The sequence below is a fragment of the Mus caroli genome, unplaced genomic scaffold (assembly GCF_978045245.1).
Source record: "Mus caroli unplaced genomic scaffold, Mus_caroli_1 scaffold_13, whole genome shotgun sequence".
NCBI lineage: Eukaryota > Metazoa > Chordata > Mammalia > Rodentia > Muridae > Mus > Mus caroli.
The window spans coordinates 37,504,342-37,528,144 of record NW_028227268.1 but is presented as its reverse complement, the minus strand read 5'-3'; the positions used below and the strand labels follow the sequence as shown (position 1 = coordinate 37,528,144).

The following is a 23,803-nucleotide window of genomic DNA, read 5'->3' as shown; positions in this document are numbered from 1 at the left end:
GTCAGGTAGTGTTTGTGCACGCCTCAGACTAGCTCTGTGTGTCCTGGAGGCACTCCTAGCAAAGCTACTCAGGGGCTGGCCTCCACAGGTGGGGAGTTTGCTCTCTTGACTATGGCCCCACACAAATAGTTTAGGGACATTTCTTCCTGTCAGTGTGTGTCACTGAAGAGCTTCCTCTTCAGAGTAAACTCATTGGATCTGTGCTGACCCCCACCTGGAGAAGGTGGCCTAAGTGCCTTTATACTCAGCCTGCCTGCCTCATAAGGCAGTTCTCTCCATGGGTAATAGGCCTACTAATTAATTGTTCTTTATTTACAAGGGAGGTCTAGTCTGTCTGCCCCCTCCCCAATCCTGACTTTCACTTTTATTCATCTCCTTAGCTGGTTGCATTGGATGCACACACACACACACACACACACACACACACACTTGCACATGTGTGATTCCCTGCAGATGCCGAGCCTGGGGAAAGCACAAAGACTTCTCTGAGGTCCATTGGCCCATTTCTGGAAGGTTCTCAGCACAGACTATAAAGCACACTTATTGAAAGCCTACTATGTGCTGACTATGGGCTGCTCTACCATTTTGTGAGTGAGGTCTTCTTCCATTGCATGGATAAAGAAGCTGCAGTAAAGCAGAGGCAGGAAACTGTCAGACCCTCGGGCCACAGCCCAGAGTCACTCTGCAACGTCCATAGCCAACTTTCTTCGTCAAAACCATCCAGGCAGACAGGCCACTCTGAGGGACAGGGTGGGGTCTGCTGTACCATTTCCCACCCTATTTCCAGTGGCTGCTTCTATCCCCAAGGGGCCACCTCTTCTTCCCTGTGTTTAGGTTTGGCATCCCGGTAGGAGTCGTGGGCTAAAAATACTCTCCCGTGTGTTTAGATGATTCTTAAGAGAATAAACTTCCCCCATCTTGGCTCTCATTTTGCACACTTGCTGGTCTTCTTCCTGTGGCTCTCATTTTGACTGTATGGGAGGGGAAGAGAAGGTAGGAATGGAAGATCTGCCAGATCCAGAGTCATGGGGGTCTCATGTGAGGCTGCTAAGTCACAAGGCTTCAGGGGATAACCGTATGGAGAGCATCACTGAACGCTGCTCCCGTGGGAGGTAACCCATAGGTACCAAGCTTCTATGTGTACTGGGTGGGAAGAGAGAAAAAAAAAAAGCTCATGGCCCAAATGGCAGGGTGCCAGGCTTCCCCAGAGTCTTGAGTTATCCATTCCCAGATGTTGGAATGAGCTTCTGCCTAACTGACCTCATAGACCCTGGGCTACTGCTGCCCAGGGAGGAAGGCCAAGCCTGCCTGTGGGTGGGGCATGGCTCCTGGACCTTTTGCAGTACACATGTCTCAGTTGCTTTGTTTGTTTATCTGAGCAGGGACAAAGACTTGGCCTTCTGTGATGTTCTGGGGTGGGCTGTAGGCAGGCTCTGGGAAGGGCTTCCTCTGGAGGAGAAACTGAAGGACAGATAAGTCACAAGCTGGTTCCTTCCTCTGCTGCTGGCTTTGCAGGTTGTTTAGAGGCACAGCACACAGGAAGGGTTATTGAGTGGATATTGGAACAGTCTATTTTCAACAAGATTTAATGGTTCAACAATGCTACTACATCCTTCAGGCTAGAGATGGGGATCCAGGCAGAAGGAGCCCAGCTCAGGCCATTCCTGCAAGATTCCTAACCACAGGCCAGATACAGTGAAGACAGATGCTGGGTATAGGAACAGGCTGGGAGTAGGTTGCCAACACCCTGGAGCCTAGGCTCCCAGAGACACGCAGAGCTGGAGTGGAATCCTTTTCTACTGAAAACTAGCCAGGTACTTCATTAATTTAAGTCATCAGAACCTCCGTTTCCTTGTCTATTAAGTGGGGATGAAGAAAGCTGTCGAGGTAAGTCAGGAAAATGCGCTGTGCAATCACGAGGACCGGAGTCGAGTTAGGTTCCCAGCACCCAAGTCAGAAAGCCAGGCTGTGACTGCCCTCACTTGTAATTCCAGGGCTAGGGAGGCAGACAGCCAGTCTCTCCAAATGGAGAGGCCCTCTAAAGAAGGTGGGGGCTGCTGAGATGGCTTGCAGAGTTGAGTTTAATCCCTAGCACAGTGGTGTCTGGCTATGATCCCAGCACTGGGGAGGCAAAGGCAAGGAGATCCCTGGAGATTGCTGGCTGCCCAGCCCAAAGAGTGAGCTACAGGTTCAATGTGAACCCCTTTTTTCTTTTCTCTCGAGATAAGGTTTCTCTGTGTAACAGCCCAGGCTGACCTGGAACTCATTTTGTATACCAGGCTGGCCTAGAATTCAGAGATCAGCCTGCCTCTGACTCTTGAGTGCTGGGATTAACGGTGTGCGCCACCATGTTCAGTTGTGAAATCCTGTCTCAAAAAAAGCAGGGTAGAGGGTGATTGCGAAAGATATCTTACATTGACCTCTCTGGTCTACACACACACACACACACACACACACACACCCCTATTCACTTAAAAAGAAAACAGCAAGCTGGGTGACCAATTGATATCTCTGGCTTCCACATGCACATTCATAACATGTGCCTGTGTGTTCCCCAATATGTATACCACCCCCACATATAAGCACACACATGCACACATAAATATATAAATGTCTATACTTTTTGTTTTTGTCTTTTTATTTTCCTCAGAACGTTGAACCATTAAACTAAATCCCCAAGCTCATAGTTTAAAAAAATTTATTGGCAGGGTCTCACTAAATATATGAGTCACTCTGTAGACCAGGCTCCTCCTGTCTCTGCTACGATTAAAGTTTGCTCGTGCTTGTTTCCAGTTTTTGTTTGTTGGTTTTTAATTTTGAGACAGGGTCTCTCTGTGTAGCCCTGGTTGTTCTGGAGCTCACCCTATAGACCAGGCTGGCCTTGAACTCAAAGATCTTCTTACTTCTGTCTCGAGTGGAGATTCTGACAGCATTCATCTCAGAGGGTGCTTTGAAGATACAACATCATGCCCGAGCAAGAGAGAACGTTCAGTATTGGCAGTTACTACCGTTCTTTTTAGAAAAGGTGTTAAAGGGTAGGCAGGACCCACAGCCTGGGCTTCTGGGGTGGGGGTGGGAGGTGGGGGACAGGAAGCGGCAGGTAGGAGCTGGCTGGCCCTCTCTCCCATTCCTCTCCCATTCACGGTGGGCAAACATCAAGGGTCCTTGTGAAGTCACTGTCCACTCAGGACAGGGACTCCCAGTGCCTACTGAGGTAAGTGTGTCAGCCCAATGTTTGCACAGACTTCACCCCGTATGCCAGGGACAAGAAAAAGGAGTCCCTGCCTTTGCTGGTGGGGTCAGGAATGGAGTCTGGCTGAGCCTCCCTGGAGCCCCACCAGCTCTCTCCATGAGGGGATTATCCAGACTGTGGCTGCTTCATTTCTGCCTTCCCGGGGAGCCACAGGGGCAACAAAGATGCCCTTTTCATAGTCTCCTCTCTATCTTGGGGATGTCCCTTCCACAGTCTGCCACTCAGACTTGCAGGCCAAGGCCTGGGCCCATCTACGTAAACAAAGGAAGCCCGGCTGCCTTTGGATTTCAGAGAACTAAGAACTGTCTTGGTGTATCCTTAATGGTACTTAGGAAATGCTTACTCAAAACATTGTTTCTTGTTTATCTGAAATTTAGCTTTAACTAAGGTCTGGTTATTCCATTTTTTTTTTTTTTTAGATTTATTTTTACTTATGTGTATGTATGTTTAACTGTGTGCATGTAAGCCATCTGTATATGGGTGACCTTGGAGGCCAGGAGAGAGTATTGGATATCCTGGAACTGGAGATACAGGGAGGTTGTGAGCTGCATGACATGGGCGTTGGAACCTTGTTCTGGTTCTCTGGAAGAGCAGTAAGTACTCTTAACTCTCTCCAGATGCCCCCTCGCGGTGCCTGGACAGTACACTCCAGGCTGTGATGTGAGCATGCAGATGGGTCTCTTTGTTTTTTGTGTTTTTTGTGTTGTTTTTTCTTGTTTTTTGTTGTTTTGTTTTGTTTTGTTTTGTTTTGTTTTGTTTTGTTTTGTTGAGACAGGGTTTCTTTATATAGCCCTGGATGTCCTGGAACTCACTCTGTAGACCAGGCTAGCCTCAACTCAGAAATCCACCTGCCTCTGCCTCCCAAGTGCTGGGATTAAAGGTGTTCAGCACCACTGCCCAGCTCTCTTTGGTTTAAAAATAACACCCTGGGATCAAGCCCTTCATCATGGGACCTAGGAGGGCGGCTAGGTGCTACCTAGGAGTTCTACTACACAAGCGAATGGCTGTGATAATTTTTATTGTCACTTTTACATTTTAGGTCTGGTAGCCTTACTCCATTTCTACCTACCGCAGGGAAGCTGAGATATAGAGAAGAGAGTAAGAGGTGTGGGGGTTGGGGGACCTACTAACTGAGACTCCTCCCACTGTTTCCTGTCCTCTCTTCTGCTGGCCATGACTTCAGGAGCAGACCAAGGGCAACCTAGCCCAAGGGTTTCCCCTGCAGAGCAATTCTGGTGTGAGGCTACCTGTGAGGAGGGCAGCTGGCTATGTGGCACAGAGCATTGGAGCAGCCCACCTGCCTGTGGATTTCCTCCTGCAGTTTCCCAGTAGCTGGGAGAGGCCAGGATCTCTTTCTCATCCTTTGGCCTTGGCCTGATGCCAGCCTGGCTCTGCTGGAGGACTCACAGCTACCTTCTGGCAACACCCACCATCACAACTGCCCTCCTGTGTAATAAAACTCCCAGGCAGCACCCAGCCACCCTCTAGGGTACCATGAGGACGGGCTTGATGCCAAGAGCTCATTTACAAGCCAAAGAGACACTTAGCTGTGTGTTCACATCACAGCCTGGAGTGCCGGATGGATGCCATGCAGTCACTAAAGGGGAACTGAGTACCTCCTGTCCAAATTCAAAGTTCTCCTTCCAGCTCTTCTCACCTGGTAATCTCCATCTCATTTACTGCCTCTGGCTATCATTAGTCATTCACCCATTATCTTATGCCAGGCCCTTTCCAAGGTACTTTATATCTGTTGCCTAACTGATTCTGACAGCAACCTTTAGAGCAGAAACTACTGGAACAGCTTCCTCTCAGTGGCAGGTCTTAGCCCATGCTTACTGCCTGTGTTGGGCACTGTGAGGTGCAGTCCCTGCTGAGGAAGGGTGGCCCCTGTGGCTGTGAGTAACAGGGCACAGATGCCTTTACACTTCAGCTCCTTTGTTCAAGGCCACCTTCACTCTGGGATGGCCAGACTCAGATGGATGCATGGCTCAATTCAAGATGATTCCAGAGGCTCATTCCAGCCCTGGAGTTCCCCATGGGGAAGTCAAGGTCACCGTTGACCCTATGTGACAATCCTGCTTCTCCCTGTTCCTAGTTCCACTTTCTTTCCCCAGAGATAGGTCCAAAGGATCCTCATTAATAAATGCCACAGCAGCTGTATGCCCAGCACTCCCAGAACAACGTAGAACACATGGCAAGTTCTAAAAGTACAGTAGCCTGGAAGAAAGTTGTGGGACGGCATAGTGACAACAGCTTAGCACCTATTCAGCTAAAAGTCGCTTACACCTCAACTCGTGTTCAATAATGGAAGCTTGAGTGCTTGTTTTCATCATCTTTTTTTTTTTTAAGTTTTTTAGATTATTTATGTGAGTACACTGTAGCTATCTTCAGACACACACCAGAAGAGATCCCATTACAGATGGTTTGTGAGCCACCACGTGGTTGATGGGAATTGAACTCAGGACCTCTGGAAGAGCAGTCAGCACTCGTAACCAACTGAGCCATCACTCCAGTTCGCTTGTTTTCATTTTTGTTTGTTTGTTTGTTTTTGTTTTGTTTTGTTTTGTTTTGTTTTTCGAGACAGGGTTTCTCTGTGTAGCCCTGGCTGTCCTGGTACTCACTTTGTAGACCAGGCTGGCCTCGAACTCAGAAATCCGCCTGCCTCTGCCTCCCAAGTACTGGAATCAAAGGCGTGCGCCACCACGCCCGGCTAGCCCACTTGTTTTCATCTTCAGTGAAAGCAGTTAGGTGCATAGGACACACGGAAAGCAAATAGTGGAACTTTGGAACTCAAGTTTGCTCTCTAGAATCTCTAGGTATGTTACTTATTTCTGTGTCCCTGTGACTGCCATACTGGACAGAAACAATATTAGAAAGACAGACTCATTTGGCTTACAGTTGGGAGGATGTGATCCAGAGTTTCCGTCTGTAGCTCCTTCTCTGTGTGGCCATGGGTGGGACCAATTGGGAAGCAAGACCTACTTGGAACCAGGGACGGGTATTACCTTCAAAGGCTGGGCTCCAGGGGCTTCCATGAGTCATGCCCCACCTCGAAAAGGCTCCACTGCATCCTAAATGGCACTGCAAGGCGCTGCAAGCTGGGGAACCATCATTCAAATGTTAAGCCTGTGGGAGATGCTGCTGATCTGAGCTATAGAACACGCTTTCAGAGAAAACAGGCTCTTGGAGAAGCAAAGGGGCACCACCTCCTTGGCTGGATAATGAGTAAGCTGGTAGCTCAGCACAGATCTACAAAGCCCACAGTCCCCGCTGGGCTGCTCCCTTAAACTGCTGCTGGCCTGAGAGTTCCTTCTGGGAGTACCACTTGGAGAGAAAGGGGACCATAGGAACCACCAGGCCAGGACATGTTGCCCACCCAGAGCTGAATGCTCTGCTCTGTCTCAACCCTGCACAGCAGCTCAGACCCGGCAGGAGCTCCACTTTATGTTGCTTTCAGTTCTCTGTTCCTCCCACCCCGAAGGAAGGATCACTCACGAGTGTCACTGACTAGGTCAACACCGACCACACAGAGCAGGGCAGGCACAACAGAGTTTGCAGGATGGGTGAATGAGGGAGAACTGACAGGAGGAAATGGGATTATCAGACATCATTCTGGGTCTGGAACCAAATATTTACCTTGCTCGCTGGGAAATCCTGGGATAAGCCCGGCTTTCTGAGGCCTGTTTATGCTGTCTTGCCCTCAGTGGCAGACATAATCAACTTGGTCCTACTGCAGTTTGAACACCTGTTTCCACACATGGTGCCTGGGCATAGGAGATGTTTGATCTTCAGTGCTTCTGCTCTCTGTGTCCTCAGGGAATCTGCTATGTGATCATTGTGCTCCGGGAGGCTTTGGTAATGTGTTCTGCTCTCGGTGTCTGGCTGCTGGTCAAAGTGGAGTTTCGATGTACCTTAAGCTGACCACCCACATTCTGGCGTGAGTTAGGTGACAGGAGGAACTGCCCGATGTGGGATAGGATGGACTTGTCTTGAGATTGCTTCCGGCTTCTCGGGACACTCCCATGAGGGAATAGGTTTGGATGTGACAAGGGTCTGAGTCAAACTTCCGAACTGCAGAGGAGAGGTGTGAAGTCCTGTTTTTCTCTTGGATTCACGTTGGAGTTCTGAGGCAGATGAAACTAGCATGGGGTGCTGGAGTTTGGATAGGGGTTTGGTGTGTTCTGAAAGGGCTCACAGGTGAGGCAGTAACATTAAAGGCATGGCAGAAACAGTCTGTCTCTGTGTCTAGGAGTGGGGCTACTGGGGTTAAGCAGGTATTGCTTGCTGTGCTAGCCTGACGACCCAAGTTCAATCCCCAGAACTTACATAAAGGCCTGATGTGGTGGCATACATCTGTCATCCCAGTGCTCCTCCAGTGAACTTAGAAGAGACAGGATAGTATTCTGTAGGAGCAGATACACCAAGAGAGATCCTGCCTCATCAAGACAGGAGAAAGACCAACCCCTGAAACTCTATCCCCGTGCTGTGTATTCCCTCCCTCACCTACTAATAAGTTAATCAATTAAATAAGAAGTAGGACATTGGTGGGACCAGAAAGATAGTTCAGCTAGTAAAGGGATCACCATGTAGGAGGATCTGAATTCAATCCCAGCACCCACATAAGATTGGCAGCCATGGTGATGTGTTTTTGTAATTCTACTGCTGGGAGGCAGAGACAGGAGGATCCCTGAGGGCTCACTAGCCAGCCATTCTAGCCTAATTGGTGAGCTCTGGGCCAGTGGTCTCTACATAGATACATGCATATTTATGTGCAGCCACATGCACCCTCCCAAATTAGACAGCACATTGTAAAAAGTTGGGGCTTTTGAAGGGTGATTAGTGGGGGCTGGAGGGACGGCTCAGTGGTTAGAGCATTCACTGCTCTTTTGAAGGTCCTGAGTTCAAACTCCAGCAACCATATGGTGGCTCACAACATCTGTAATGAGATCTGGGGTGTCTGAAGACAGCTACAGTGTACTTACATCTAATAAATAAATCTTTAAGAAAAGAAAGAAAGAAAGAAAGAAAGAAAGAAAGAAAGAAAGAAAAGAAAGGTGATTAGGAGTAGATAAGGTTATCAGCGTGAAATCTCCCCATAACTAAATAATGAGAGATTTATAAGAGAAAAGAGAAACCAAAACCAGACACCCCCCCCCCACAGTCTCAGTTCCAGTTCTGCCACCCCTTTAATCTAGTATGTCTAGAACCAATAGTGTAAGTAAACCTCTGCTTTTTAAAGCAGTTTGACTCAGGCATTTCATTACAGTAGCAAGAATCAGAAAGATACTCACAAAGCAGTGATTTCATTAAGACAGTAACATGTGGGGACCGCAGCTTTGCTTTGGGAACACTGCAATGAAGTAGGAGGTGCCCAGTCTGTGAGGTGTTGAGGGGCCAGTAATAGTGTTTTTAGTTAGGGAGCACCCTGAAGATGAAGCAGGCATGCGCAGTAGACACTACATGGCAACTGATAGAACTACTTTCAGAGTGTGTTGGAGGAGCTGGAGAGTTGGCTCAGTGGTTAAGAGCACTTGTTCTTGCAAAGGACCTAGGTTTAATTTGCAGCACCCATGTGGAGGCTCACCACCTCCTTGGGTTCCAGGCACATATGTGGTGCAGATGTGTACATGCAGGTGAAGCACTCATACACATAAAATAATAAAATTAAATTTTAGTAAAAGAGTGTGTATGAGATATGCCCTGGGGGCTGCCTTCAGTGATTAGAGGGAAGTGGGGGTTTGCAGAGGGTATGGGTAGGATTCACGGTAGCAAGGATAACATCTGCAGCAGAGATGGAGTATGACAGCAGATGCCAATGTTTGGAGTTTGATGAGAATAGATGAGCCCAGGATCAATGCAAACGAACTGTGGATGAGATGTCTCAAGACTGCAGGCACAGAGCCTGTGCTGTCCTACCAGATGGGTGCTAAGGATGCTAGTCAGGCAGTGCAGCAGGCTGATTTTTAACATTTCTTCCCAAGTCACACAAGGAGTTTAGAGTTTTTTTCAAGTTGACATTGGCTACTTCCCTAGACACCAAATTAGTCATGATTGGTCATTTTCTGCTTTAAATAATAATAATAATAATAATTTATATTTTATGTGTGTGACTGTTTTATTAGCATGTATGAACACCACGTGTGTCGAGTGTAGTGGCACATGTGCTTGAGAGGCAAAGGGAAGCAGATCTCTGTGAGTTTGAAGCCATTCTGGTCTACAGAGTAAGTTTCAGGAGAGCCATAGCTATACAGCGAAACCCTGCATGGTAGTGGAGAGTGGAGCAGATCTCGGTTTACCCTGTGGTATCAGTGCTGGCCTTTTGCACACTTGATAGTATCTTATCAGAGATTTACAGCAGTCTCAGAGGCAGCATGGGGAACACAGGGGTTCAAGTGAACCTTGAAGGATATCAGAGTGCCTATCAAAGCGTTCCCACTGGCCCCATGCCAGCCAGGCTACCTGATGATGCTTAACCCACTGAGGACAATAGCTTCTCCTTCCTTTCCTTCCTGGCCCTCCCTGAGAAGGGAGGGAGAACAATTGAGTTGGACCCCTTGTCCCCAGAGGTTGATCCCCAGCAGCCTGGGCTTTAACACAAATACCATATGTCCATCCGGCTATCACGGCAGGCCAGCACACACCAGGCTAACTCCCCAGCTGTCTGCAGATTTTTGAGGCTAACTGCTGAGTTCCATAGGAAGAGCCAGAAGTGCCTCTTCTGTATGGTATTGAGCCCAACTTTAGCTTTCTCTTCTTTCCTTTTTAAAATTTATTTATTTATTTATTTATTTATTTATTTATTTATTTCACGTTTTCGCCTTAGCATTTACTTCTATCCCATATTCTTGGAACTGTCTTCATCAAAGCTCATGAGGAGATGGCAATGATGGCAGAGATGCAGGCTCCACCTCCAACAACAGCTGCTGGAGCTGCCTGGGAAGACTCACACAGCAAGCCATCTGGGAGATGCTGTTAGGGTGGGCAGCTGCCTGCAGCCAGCCAGATCTCTTGGAAAGGGGCTGGGTTGCAGCCCAAGTCTCTCACAGAGGTGTAGGCAGTGCCTGCACCTCCTCCAGGCACTTGTCGTAGGTCTCCTGATATTCTTCATGGGGCTTCACCATGATCACACAAGTGGGACGCTTGGAGCCCGTGGCTGCACCCAAGTCTGTCTTAGAGGGGATGTAGACGTAGGGCAAGTTCTGGTCCTCTCACAGAACTGGAAGATGGCAGTACACCTCAATCGGCAATGTATCTTCTGCCAAAACCATGATCCCTTTCTCGCCCTTGTTGACAAACTTCTGAACCTCCTTCACCCCGCGACGAATCTGCTTCTGCTTCACAGCCTTCTTGATACACTTGTTGAGTTTGCGCGTCAGGCGGCGGGAAGCCAGGGGCTGCGCGATGGGGTTCAGGTTGACCAGCAGCTCTTTGTACGTGCGCTCCTCGCTGCAGCCCTCCGCCTGCGCCTCGGACTCCTCGGGAGCGGCCTTTATTTTGGTCATCTTAGAAACTCCTATTTATTTTTTAAGAAGATAGGGTCTCACTTTGTAAACTAGGCTTGCTTCAAAGAGACAGAGATCTATCTGTCTCTGCCTCCCAAGTACTGGTACAGTACTACCATTCCTGGTGCGTCCCTCTCCCTGTTGATGATGGTAGAAATGGCAGACCTCCATCCAAAATTGACACCTCTCAGGGGACAGAGCAGATAGATGAGCACTGGCTGCTCTCACAGAGGACCTGGGTTTCCTTCCTAGGAGAGGACTGACATGGTGATTCACAACCGTGTGTAACTCCAGTTCCAGGGTTGCCCTCTTCTGGCTTCTTTGAGCACTGCATGTATGTTCATACATCTGTATATATGTACATACATACATACAAACAAACAGACATACATTTGGTGAATGCTGAAGAGCCCCAATAGTCACACTTTATTTTTTCTCAGCCCTTTTTTTTTTTACTTTCTTAAAAATTCTTTATAAAAATCACCTCACAGATACAATGTTACAGAGAGTTATAGAAGGGTATCAATAGTAAGTTCCAAACAATGTTTCATTTTATAAGCTCATTATAAGTTCAAAGCAACAGATACACATGGTCTTGCTTTATCACAGTGCACACCTGTGGCCTCATCCTTGGACTGGACAAGAGTGAATGTTTTTCCTTGATCACAAATCTGTCCCAAGCCTATTTCTCTTCTTAGTGCATTTATGAAAGCTCATTGCATTCCTTATTGTTAGGCCTTTACTTATTATTCTTTGAGGAGGGAACACATTCTAATCTTTTTATGTTGTTTTATTTTGTTTTTCGAGACAGGGTTTCTCTGTGTAGCCCTGGCTGTCCTGGAACTCACTCTGTAGAACAGGCTGGCCTTGAACTCAGAAATCTACCTGCCTCTGCCTCCCAAGTGCTGGGATTAAAGGCGTGCGCCACCATGCCCAGCCTCATCCTATTCTTGATTTTAACTGTATTACATCTTTCTGGCAAAACAACTAAAACCATCTCCTTAAACTTTCTTCCTAAAATTATTTGAATCAAATTAGGAATTCTATAAAGTCATTAATTCATCTAAACAGCATTAATTCATCAAAGTTCATCTTCATGTTGATCTGCAGGAAATTTACCCAATGGGGTGGGCTGATGCCCAGGAATCATCAGGCTGTGTAACAGTGACAGGAAAGGCTTATCAGCAGTGAGAAGCAATCCTGGGACAAAGTCTCTGGGGCTGTGCCTCTCCAGGGTGCGTCCATCACAGCCATGCCAAATGGTAGGCCATCTCCAGGAAACTCACTTGCTTGCCTTTCCTAGATTTCTGTCACAGGTGCTCCAGAATGCAACTGGGAACAAGTGACTTTTACCCTAGCCAGAGTCCTTTTCTTTTCCTGGTCCCATCTCCCCCTCTACTCCCCTCTTTCTTCTTCTATCTACTTCCTGAGGTCCCTGGGCCACCACAGGCAAGGAACAAATCTAAGATGTTAAGTGTCCCTCAGGAGCCACTGCAGACTTCCTGGATTTGAGGCCTTGTCATCTTCCAGGAACTGGGGGAGGCTTTGCTATTAGGATACCCACTTCCTCTCCTGATGCTGCAATGCTGTATTTGCACAAGTGCAGCTGACTGTTCATGTTCATTGTGCTATCACTGCATTGTGAAGTAGTCAAGGGCTTAGTGACCTTGTCAAAGAGGAAGCTACAGAAACTCATTGTAGGTCGACCATTTTCCCAGGAATGGGGTACAAAGCAGCAACTGGGTTTGATTCCATTCTGTCTCCTCCTCGAATCTTGGTTTGCATCCAGCTCAAAACACTCTACCAGTGGGACACCAACAACTTGGGCAGGTGATTTAACCTCATCTAGTTTCAAAGTCATCCATAAAAAGGGATGAAGTTCAAACCTCACAGAGCTATGCATGCTGAGAGTTGTTCAGTAACCAGTGGAACACACATAGCATACGCAAACAGATCTTCTAAATAGGGCCTGGGGATGTGGTTTAGTGGGTAGAGTGCTTGCCTAGCATGCAGGAAGCCCTGGAGTCAGGGAAGCCCTGAACCTCAGCACTGCATAATCCAGACATGGTGTCTGCTTGGAATCCCAGTATTCTGCAGGTAGAACAGAACCAGGAATTCAAGGCAATCCTTGGCTACATAGATAGTTTGAATCTACCCTGAGATAAAAGTGACCTAAGGATGGCTTCTTTTAGTTGATTTGCCCTGGTCAGGTCTCTAACTACAGAGGAATGGCGTTTCTGACTTTACGGTATAAACGTTAAGGAGCCCACTGGTACATTATCAGGTAACACTGAGATCACTGTTTCTCAAGCTCTGCATCCTGGCTCATTCCAGGGGGCTCCTATACTCAACCTTTAAAGTAGCTGGGCAGGGGTGAGATGGGGAGTGGGTAGAGACTGGCAAGGTGGTTCAGTAAAGACCCTTGCCACCAAGCTTTAATTAAGTTCGATCCCCTTTGGACCCACAGGGCCAAAGGGAAAAAACAAATCTTGCAAACTCTACTCTGATTTCCACATGTGTACATCCTGGCCCATAATAAATTATGTAATAATGTTTAAAAGGTAGCCAGAAACATGACAAGTCAACTACTTGCTCCAATTCAAGGAGACTGCAAGGAAGAAAAAAAAAGTTAAGTAATACCACCAAGTGGTGAAGAGTCCTCGGAGCCAGAGGCCCTCTAAATGAGGATGCTCAGAAGGACTCACTCACTGGCTCCTCAAGGCCTTTAAAGCTGGCAATGCAGACTGGTACTTGAAAAGCTGTGCTCATTCTTAGGGCTTTCTGGGATCTAGAAATCCTGTTTTCCTGTTTGCTCTTCCAAGTGCAGTTGCTACTGATTCAATAGTTCACTTGTATGTTTAATATGTATGCTTATTTCTGAAGAATGTGAACTGTCATTAAATTTTCTTAGTACCAATATAGTTAAGGCTTAAAAAACAAAAGCAAAACAACAAAACACTCCCAAATCACCCTGCAAAACAGGACCACACATCATGGGGACAGGCTTTTTCACTGAGTACTTACATGAAATTTATGTATTTCACTTCCTGTAAACTTGAGTATTTATTAGATATTTGAGGTAAATATCTAATTTTCGAGGTAAATAAAATTACTGTAGGAACAAAATTACTACAGGGTAATTGACAGCTCTAGCTCTTCATTGTTAGTAAAAATGCCAAAGTGTCTTTGGAGAGTTCTTAGAAAGACAGCGGTGGTGCTACAGAGAAGGCTACTGCTTGTTGCTCTTGCAGAAGACCCACCTTTGGTTCCCAGCACTCACAAGCGGTAGCTCACAACCACTGTAACTCAGCTTCAGGCATCCCATGACCTCGTCTCAACTCCATGGGTACCTGCACTCAAACATGGCATATCTCATATATACACACAAGTACACATAATTAAACATAAAATAAGTTTTATGGTGCTGGAATGTTGACTCAGTGGTTAAAGCATTTGCTGCTGTTTTAGAGGGACTGGGGCTTCGTATCCAGTATCTCTCAGGGGCTCATCAACCTCCACTCCAGGGAAATCAACAGCTTTTTCTGCCTCCCTTGGACAACCATATACATCTCAGACAGACATATAAACAAAACAAAACAAAGTAATTATTTGGGAGGGTTTCAAGACAGAGTTTCTCTGTGTAGACATGGCTGCCCTAGAACTTGCTTTGTGTAGATCAAGCTGGCCTTGAACTCACAAAGATCTGCCTGCCTCTGCTTCCCCAGTGCTGAGACTAAAAGCATGTGCCACCATGACCAGCATTAAAAGAAATCTTTTTTTTTTTTTTTTTTTTGTGGTTTTTCGAGACAGGGTTTCTCTGTGTAGCTCTGGCTGTCCTGGAACTCACTTTGTAGACCAGGCTGGCCTCGAACTCAGAAATCCGCCTGCCTCTGCCTCCCGAGTGCGGGGATTAAAGGCGTGCGCCACCACGCCCGGCTAAAAGAAATCTTAAGAAAAAGCAACCAGGGACATTTCTAGTTTCTTAGTGCTCTAACCCCTTGTCCCTATAATTAGGTTCATTTCAAAGTATTATAGAAATGGAAGTTTCTCCATCTTATATCTTTTATTTTTGTTTGTTTGTTTGTTTTTGTTTCTTTTTTCGAGACAGGGTTTCTCTGTGTAGCCCTGGCTGTCCTGGAACTCACTCTGAAGACCAGGCTGGCCTCGAACTCAGAAATCCGCCTGCCTCTGCCTCCCAAGTGCTGGGATTAAAGGCGTGCCACCACGCCCGGCCCCTCATCTTATATCTTGATTAGTATGAAAACCATCTCTCTTGTGAATTTTCAGTTTATACCTGCACCATACCCTGTGAATGTGAGCCAAATTTAAGTAACATTCACCCGGTCACTGCAGGTTCATCTTTGTACCTCAACAGTTTCTATCCCCTCTAAAGTGAAACATCCTCTCTGTAAATAGGATTGATTTTATGCACACAGAAGAATTAAAACAGGATCACAGAGAGAAAGGCTGAAGAAACAGACTTTTTGTGTTTACTTGTACAAGGAAAAACCACATTGGACATCTGCAGTATTTAATTTGTTTGGGTAATAGTTACAGATAAACAGGTACACGCCATATACAATGACCAATACTTTTATACAGTTCATATTTCAGTACATCAACACTTTCTTATTTACACTCTATGTACATTAATGTCTTCCTAAAGTCAGTGCATTGTCAACAAGTTTTATACAGAAATTTACAAGGTGAATGTCGTTAATAGTTAATTTAATAAATTTTCTGCTAGTTCTTGAATTAAAAAATTAATTACAACCAATATAACAAACACAGATCAAACAACATTAGTAGATTGTGCTACCTGTTCAACTAAAACATCTGTAAGGAAATTACTGAAAATCTACTTTTTCATGGAACTTGTCCAGGTAGGGCTGGATGATTTCATACACTGAAAACCTTGAATCTATGACATATGCATCACTCCTTTAGGCCACTCCCTCCTTTCAAGTATACTCACTCTTCTGGGAAGGGGGTCAACCTAGGCAGTTGTTTAAGACAACTGCTCCAACTCTGCCGAGAACTAGGCGGTTACTTCTCTCAGCTATCACAACATGAACACTAACTACATTGGTATTTACTACCCATGACGAAGGGGGTAAGAGGACCTGACAACAAACCAGAATCAATTCCCAGGGTCTTGATGAATTTTTTTAATGGACCAAAAATAGGTGAACATTTCTTTTAACTATATACTAAAACACAACACAGGGAAAAATGCTGCCGGAAATAAATAACATTTATACTTTTGTTCCAGTTTTGAATAGTTAGAAAAAAAAAAGTGAGCAAAGAAACTTCTGATGACCAGTGCAAAAAAAAAAAAAAAAAAAAAAAAGTTGGTAAGAAACAGACAGGCAAACAACTAGAGTTTGCTTTCTAAACCCAGAGTTTCTTAATTCTTAGGAACTATTAATGTTGGATGTATTTTTGTTTTTAAATTTTACACGCTAATGGAGTTAATTTATAGCCCTTAGAGCCATTAAAGTACAAGCACAGTTGTTTGCATGTGTTCTCTCTTTTAAAGTGCAAAACGAGAAACAAAGGGGAAAACAATCCCACCACTAACAGGAAACAATCTGGCTTTGCAGCCGCCTACCTTCCTAGAAGCTGTGTGCAACATCAGCTTGGGACCTATGGTGCAAACTCTGTGGCAGCTGCCACACCCAGCAGTGCGCCTCTACAGGAGGGCCATCTGAGCTGGACACCATGGCTGCCTTTCCTTTCTCCTGGTTCTCAGAACTGAGTGTGGGTAGAAGGCACATAGTCTTCAGAGACTCTTCGGTTCAGACTGACCGTCATATGCCTCTGCCACCAATCACTGTTTCAAACACAAAACCAACAAGAACAAAAAACAAGAAAGACACAGAGAGAAAGGGGAAATGGTTCAAAAAACTGAAAACTCTTTGTGTCCATACCTAAGAACTGTTTGCATTCCTGCATGGTCTTGCTTTCTCCATTTGTAACACAACGGAATGAAACTTCAGGAAAAAGGAGGTAGCATATCATGTTGTCCCCAGACAACATTACGGTATTATGGTTTTTTTTGTTTGTTTGTTTTTAACTTTGATTCCAAGGAAATTCTTAGTATCCTATTATGATTATTGGTAAACTCTATACTCACTACAAGTTTGTTCATTATTTGGACAAGCACAACTAAATTCTTAATTGGTCCCAGGTGATTGGTGCCAAACCCTCTTGTTTACAGGCTAATGGTGGGATCTGCCTGAAAGTTCTCTACCAGACAGCTTGTAAGAGACTTCAAAACAAAATTATTACTATTCTTAAAGTTGACTGCTATTTTAATTAGGACTTTATTTTGTGCTTCAGGTCACAGGATAAAATAACTACACGTAGCCTGCTTTTCAGGGATGGTTCTACCAAATGCCAGCTACAAGGGGTCACCTCCCTTCCCAGCAGCCCAGTAGCAGCGCAAGTGTAGCTTTACTGTAGCACACAGTACTTCTTGTAGTCAGACTCAAAGTCTTCGTCCATGCTGCTCGTGTCTGCCATCTTCTTGCCGTCTGTCTTTGGCAGAAACTGTGCACAGTCTATCCCCTGCTGCTCATAGAAAAGAATGTAGGCAGAGTCGGTGTCTATCTCATCAGGGTGAAGCTCCTAAAAGGACAAGAACTGCCTTTAACAACAGGCCTGTGTGGGCTCTCAGTGCTATCAGGAAGGCCAACTCTCTCTAAGTTAGTCTTGAATCAATTGTCTCACACCTGCCCTAAAAATGTATCTCATTACTTTCAATCTTTGTTTTTTTTTGGAGAATATTCTAATCATAGGCTAAGGAATGCTTTAAACCTCATCAAATTATTATCTGGGGGGGGGGCACTGACTTCAACATGACCTTGATTGAACTACTGATCCTCCTGCCTTCACTTCCATCAAAGGGGTAGCCACCATATCCAACAAACCTCATCAAATTCTAATGGTTGAAAAAAAAAATCAGCACTGCAGAGTTCTTTAGTATAAGTGCTTTCCTAACATGTGCTGCCCCGGGTTTTATGGTCAGCATAGGGAGACACACAGCCAGATGACAGGACATGACCAACTCAAACCTAAAAGATTCAATTTCTCATTATATAGCACCTTTTTTTTGTTGTTCACTATTCATATTTTCTGTTCATCCCTAGTTTTGCCATCACCTCTGGTTCCTTAACACTGAACAGCATCTATGTAGAGACCTCCTTCATACAGACACTATTTCCTGCTCACTAGAAGGGCTATTATTTCAACTATGTCCCCAAATTTTTGGCATTTTGTTTCTAACTTTCATTTAAAGATTTAGAATATTTACCTTACAGCTGCTGTCATTGTAACAGTACCACTTGCAGTTTGGGTTTTTGGCATAAGTGACGTAATGGCCCCCACCCAGAATTCCTGAATGGCACTAAAGAAAGAAGAGAGTGTGGTGTGTTAGTAATTAACAGTACTCCCGGCAAGGCATAGTGCTAAGATCTAAGCAAGATGACCACCTCGGTAGTAAGGAAAAAATGTTTACCATCACCTAATTTTTCAAAAAATAAATTCTATTTCAAATGCCCGTGAGAATTTTTTTTTTTTTTTTTTTTTTTTTTTTTTTTTTAAGAGACAGTATCTTGCTATGTAGTCTAGGTTGGCCTAAACTTGAGAATTTTAAGTGGTAAGGTTACAGGCATATGTCACCAGGTCTGGCCCTGTAATAGTTATTTAGAAAGAAAAACATTCCTTAGTAACAAGTAACATTTAATATATGATTATTTGAATCTCTGAATCAAATTACACTAATTACATGGCCATCTTGGTTTCTTTTCTTCCTTTTTTTTTTTTTTTAAAGATTTATTTATTTATGTATTTTATGTGAGTACATTGATGTCTCTAGATACACCAGAAGAGGGTATTAGATCCCACTGCAGATGGTTGTGAGCCACCATGTGGTTGCTGGGAATTGAACTCAGAACCTCTGGAAGAGCAGCCAGTGCTCATAACTGCTGAGCCATCTCCCCAGCCCCTGTTTTTTTGTTTTTCAAGAGTTTCTCAGTATATTCTTGGCTGTCCTTGAATTTAGAGATCTGACTGTCTCTGCCTCTCAAGTGCTGAGATTAAAAGCATGTGTCATCATGCCCAGCTTGAGAAATATTTGTTGAAATCTGTGTAATGTATCACTTACCGAAATTGCATATAGATTATAAATAGGTTTACTGTGTGTTTCTTCTCTTTGGTCATCAGTGCTGTCTTCTTCACTATGGTTTCCAAGCTGACCATTGCTATAGCCATTGCCACATGCCTCATGCTCATAGAGAAATCCATTAGCCAAAGTGATCTCATGATCCAGAGGAGTGACCAGCTCAGGCTGGCTGCCTCCCAATACATGTCCTCGGTTCAAGGTGTCAGCCAGCTCACAGATCTGCCCAGCCCCATTCTCTTTGCTGGCATCCAAATTCTCCTTACTGTTGGACAATTTATTTTTGCTGCCAATTTGAGGCAGCCGGAGCCTCCCTTTGTTCCTCCCCAAGGTCCGTGGGCTGCTGTTAGGGCTGCTATTTTTGCTGGAGGGACAGCTGGCTCCACTTTTTCTTGATGAAGAAGGTGAACCTGTGAAAGAGAGAGGGAGAATTGTTAAGTCCAAATGCCACAAGTTAAGTTTGATGCCAAATGCTAACTCTGAAGCTAGCTTCCTTAATGTACATACAAAGACAGAAATGCGGGCTGCCTACTCTTACTCCTTATTACAGAGCTTATGATGGTTATTCTTGGCTGTAAACCTGACTACATCTGAAATGTACTAAAACTGAAGTGGACATCTATAAGGGTTTTTAAAAAAATTACCTATATTAATTTTTTTAAATCCCCACAAGACAGGGCTTCTCTGTGTAACCCTGGCTGTCCTAGAACTCATTCTGTAGACCAGGCTGGTCTAAAACTTGAGATCTGCTTGCCTCTGCCTTCAGAGAGCAGGGACTAAAGACATACACCACCTTTAAAACTGATTTAATCTAGATCTTTTGAGGTTGGAAGATAAGATTTTAGTTTTTGTTTTTCTTTTTCGAGATAGGGTTTAGCCTATATTTATTCTAGCCTGTATATATAATTTTTAGGACTCTGTATAGTCTTGGCTGTTCTAAAACATGCTCTGTAAACCAGGATAGTCTAGAACTCTGAGATCCACCTGCCTCTCATTCCAGAGTGACAGAATTAAAGGTGTGTGATACCAGTGCCTCAAAATCTACATCTTTTGCGGTGGCAAAATGCACTTTTAATCTGGGCTACACCTTCTGCTGATGACTTATATAAAGGACATGGAAGGAGAGAGCTTTCATTCTTTGCCTGTTTGCTCTTGCTCATGATGGCATGTCCATTTCTTCACTGGCATTAATGCCTAATCCTTTGGGATTCTGGGGTTTACTGAAGACCAGCTGAGACATCTTGTCTCATGGACTGAACAACTACTAATTCTTGGACCTTCCATTGGTAGATAGCCATTGTTGGGGTAGCTGGACCACAGCCTGTAAGTCATTCTAATCCCTCTAGAGAACCCTAATAAGAACAGCTAATCAGATGGCAGCAGCAAAATGCAGAACACATTATAGAAATTATAAAATCACAGAAAGGTGATATATGTCCCATTCAGCTCAAAACAATGAATTTTATAAATACATTCTTAGATTGGGTGTGGTGGCATACACCTGTCATTGTGATACTCAGGAAACAAAAGCAGACAGACTCTGGGTTCAAGGATAGCCTGGGCTACATACACAGTGAGTTACAGGCCAACCTGTACCACCACAGCAAAATCCTATTTCAAAAAGCAAAACAAAACAAAAAAACCCAAAAACAAAAAAAAAACCCAAAACAAACAAACAAACAAACAAACAAAAATAAAAACAAAGAAAAACAAATTACCAAGGACCCTTAGAATCCATATACAATTTACTTGTAACTATTTCTCATGTTATGAAAACTGAGGTCAAGACCTGGTAGCACATGCCTGTAACTCCAGCTACTCAAGAAAGAGGATTTAAATTCAAGGTCAGTCTAGACAATGTTAAGCTGGGTTCTGTTCAGGATACTTAGTGAAGTATTATCTCAAAAATAAAAATAAAAAACGGCTGGAGAGGTATGCAAGTGGTAAAGCACTGTCTAGCATGTATGAAATCCTGGGTTCAATACCTAGCAAAATGAAGGAAGAGGGAAAAAAACAAACCAAACAAACCAAACAAAAACCACCAAACCATATAAAAACTGAGGAATTAAAACTACACAACATTCAAACATCTTTTCCTTAGATTAAGATTAAAAGATTAAAAGGAGCAGGGCAGTGGTAGTGCACTTCTTTAATCCCAGCACTCAGGAGGCAGAGGCAGGCCGATCTCTGAGAGTTGAGGAAGCCTTGTCTACAGAGTGAGTTTCAGGACAGCCAGGGCTACACAGAGAAGCCCTGTCTCAAAAAACCCAAAAGGAAAAAAAAAAAGAAAAGGGTAGTCTAACTGTATGAAATTGTCCCTTATTCCACTGTATATTTTTGAGAGAATGAAAATAAAGTTCACATACAGGGTTGGAGCTATAGTTAGCAAGAGATGGTAAAAAGAATCATACACGCTTAGTTTTCATCTGTGGGCCCCACAAGATCCAGAAAAGTATAAATCAGACTTAATAAAAAAATAAAAATCTCGGCTGGGCACGGTGGCGCATGCCTTTAATCCCAGCACTCGGGAGGCAGAGGCAGGTGGATTTCTGAGTTCGAGGCCAGCCTGGTCTACAGAGTGAGTCCCAGGACAGCCAGGGCTATACAGAGAAATCCTGTCTCGAAAAATCCAAAAAAATAAAAATCTCAATTGTGCCAGCTAGTGGTGGTATACATTTATAATCCCAGCTCTCAGGAGGCAGAGGCAGGTGAATCTCTTGAGTTCGAGGTCAGTCTGACCTACAGAGTTCCAGGAGAGCCAGAAAACTACACAGAGAAACCCAGTCTTGAAAACTAAAACCAAACAAGCTAACAACAGAAACATCCCCCCAAAACAAAACTGTATTTGTACTAAAACAGACTTCTTTTGTATGATTTTATAAATATTATGTTATTAACATAACACAGCAATTTACTTATGCATATACATAAAAAATCATATATGTATATGTAACTATACATATAAGCATACATACATGTGTATATATTTACATTTGTTTGTTTATTTATTTATTTTTGAGTCAGGGTTTCTCTGTATAGCCCTGGCTGTCCTGGAACTGGCTTTGTAGACCAGGCTGGCCTTGAACTCAGAAATCTGCTTGCCTTTGCCTCCTGAGTGCTGGGATTAAAGGTGTGTGCCACCAGGCCCGGCTTCTTATCTATATTTTTGAAGATAGAATGTATGTAGTCCAGCTGTCTTGAAATGTAAAATTTTGGGCTGGAGAGATGGCTCAGCGGTTAAGAGCACTGACTGCTCTTCCAAAGGTCCTGAGTTCAAATCCCAGTAACCACATGGTGGCTCACAACCACCCATAATGAGATCTGACTCCCTCTTCTGGTGTGTCTGAAGACAGCTACAGTGTACTTACATATAATAAATAAATAAATTAAAAAAAAAAAAAGAAATGTAAAATTTCTGGGGGTTGGAGAGATGGCTCAGCGGATAAGAGCACTGGTTGCTCTTCCAGAGGTCCTGAGTTCAATTCCCAGCAACCACATGGTGGCTTACAACCATCTGTAATGGGGTCTGATGCCCTCTTCTGGTGTGTCTGAAGACATTGACAATGTACTCATATACATAAAATAAATAAATCTTTAAAACAAACAATAACAAAAAAACCTTAACATTTCCCTGTCTTAGTTTTCCAAGAGTTGGGACTATAGGTGTGTATTATATCCCACCTGTATCTTGTACTGAGTATTATAAAAGAAATAGAGATGATTTAAAATGTGCAGAGGCTATATGAGCAGGTTATATGTAAATAACACAGTACTTTACTTAAGGTACTTGAATATCCATGTGTTTTGGCATTGTCATCTTGGATCTGAGTAGGTTTAGAATCACCAGGAGACACACCTCTTGAGTGTGCTTCAGTGTTTCCAGGAAGATTTAATTAAGAACAAAGACCCACCATGAATATGGGTTTTATCATCTTGTAGGCTGGAGTCCTGAACTTAAAACAAAAAAATGGGAAAAGAAACTGGCTGCGCACCAGCACTGATGTCTCTCTGGTTTGTGACTTAAAGCACCAGTACTCCTGGTATTTCAAATCCTCTCGCTGTAACTTGGTATTTTCTCCATTTTATGAATGACAAACGAGAATCTAGATTTAAGGAGGCTGTTGTCTTGTGCTCAAAGTAACAATGCTGAAATAGAGATGGAAGCCCTTCCCCTTACCTTTTGGGCTACTGGTGACATTTGCACTGAGTGAAGATGGGCTCTTGCTCAGGAGCACATCTTCCTCCCCTGCCGAGCTCTGGACATCCACTTTCTTCACATCTCCTGCTGGGATCCTTAGCTCAGAGAAGTCATCCCCCTGGGGTGTGAGTGGTTTATGCTGGCAAAGAGTTGGGTCTCTTGGTACTAAAAAAGCACTAGGGTCAAAACTTTCACGAGGAAATTTAACAATTTTCTGTGATTTTATCCACCGTCCATTTACAAACTGAAATCGTTTAAGGTGAATAATCTGAAGAAGAAAAGGTAGGAACATTCAAGGGTTCTGAACAACATGTAACATTTGTGCATTGTTAACAATCTCAAATATATGTTCTAAATAAATGATATTATTCCTTGATTATGTCATTGTTATATGTATATATGCAATTGGCAAAGACATCAAGCCTGACATTCAAAAATCAAATTTAGCTGCATATTAATCATACCTTATATTTAAAAAATTCCCACTTCCTCATCTACTGGGTTCCCAGGTATACCCATGCCTATGTCTTCCTTTCTTTCAGTTTTCATTTCTGGAGCTAGCCAAATGAATGTCATCAATTTCTTGTATATTCATTCTTTTTTTTTTTTTTTTTTTTTTGGTTTTTCGAGACAGGGTTTCTCTGTGTAGCCCTGGCTGTACTGGCACT

The 23,803-nt window shown here is 44.1% G+C and overlaps 1 protein-coding gene and 1 pseudogene across 4 annotated transcripts in view; both read right to left on the bottom strand.

Annotated features, from left to right (window-relative positions):
- Positions 1-10,158: 10,158 nt before the first annotated feature.
- Positions 10,159-10,755, bottom strand: LOC110306280 (H/ACA ribonucleoprotein complex subunit 2 pseudogene; annotated as a pseudogene).
- Positions 10,756-15,223: 4,468 nt separating this feature from the next.
- The window catches only part of Usp32 (ubiquitin specific peptidase 32), a 135,203-nt gene continuing 126,623 nt past the window's right edge, over positions 15,224-23,803 (bottom strand). For all 4 annotated transcript variants that reach the window (XM_029483333.2, XM_029483332.2, XM_021175608.3 and 1 more), the window contains 4 exons: positions 23,115-23,403; positions 18,923-19,347; positions 18,071-18,163; positions 15,224-17,385 (listed from right to left, as the gene is read on the bottom strand). In XM_029483333.2, coding sequence (XP_029339193.1) covers positions 17,212-17,385; positions 18,071-18,163; positions 18,923-19,347; positions 23,115-23,403 — 981 coding nt within the window. In that variant the 3' untranslated portion in view covers positions 15,224-17,211. The remainder of the gene's footprint in view (positions 17,386-18,070; positions 18,164-18,922; positions 19,348-23,114; positions 23,404-23,803) is intronic.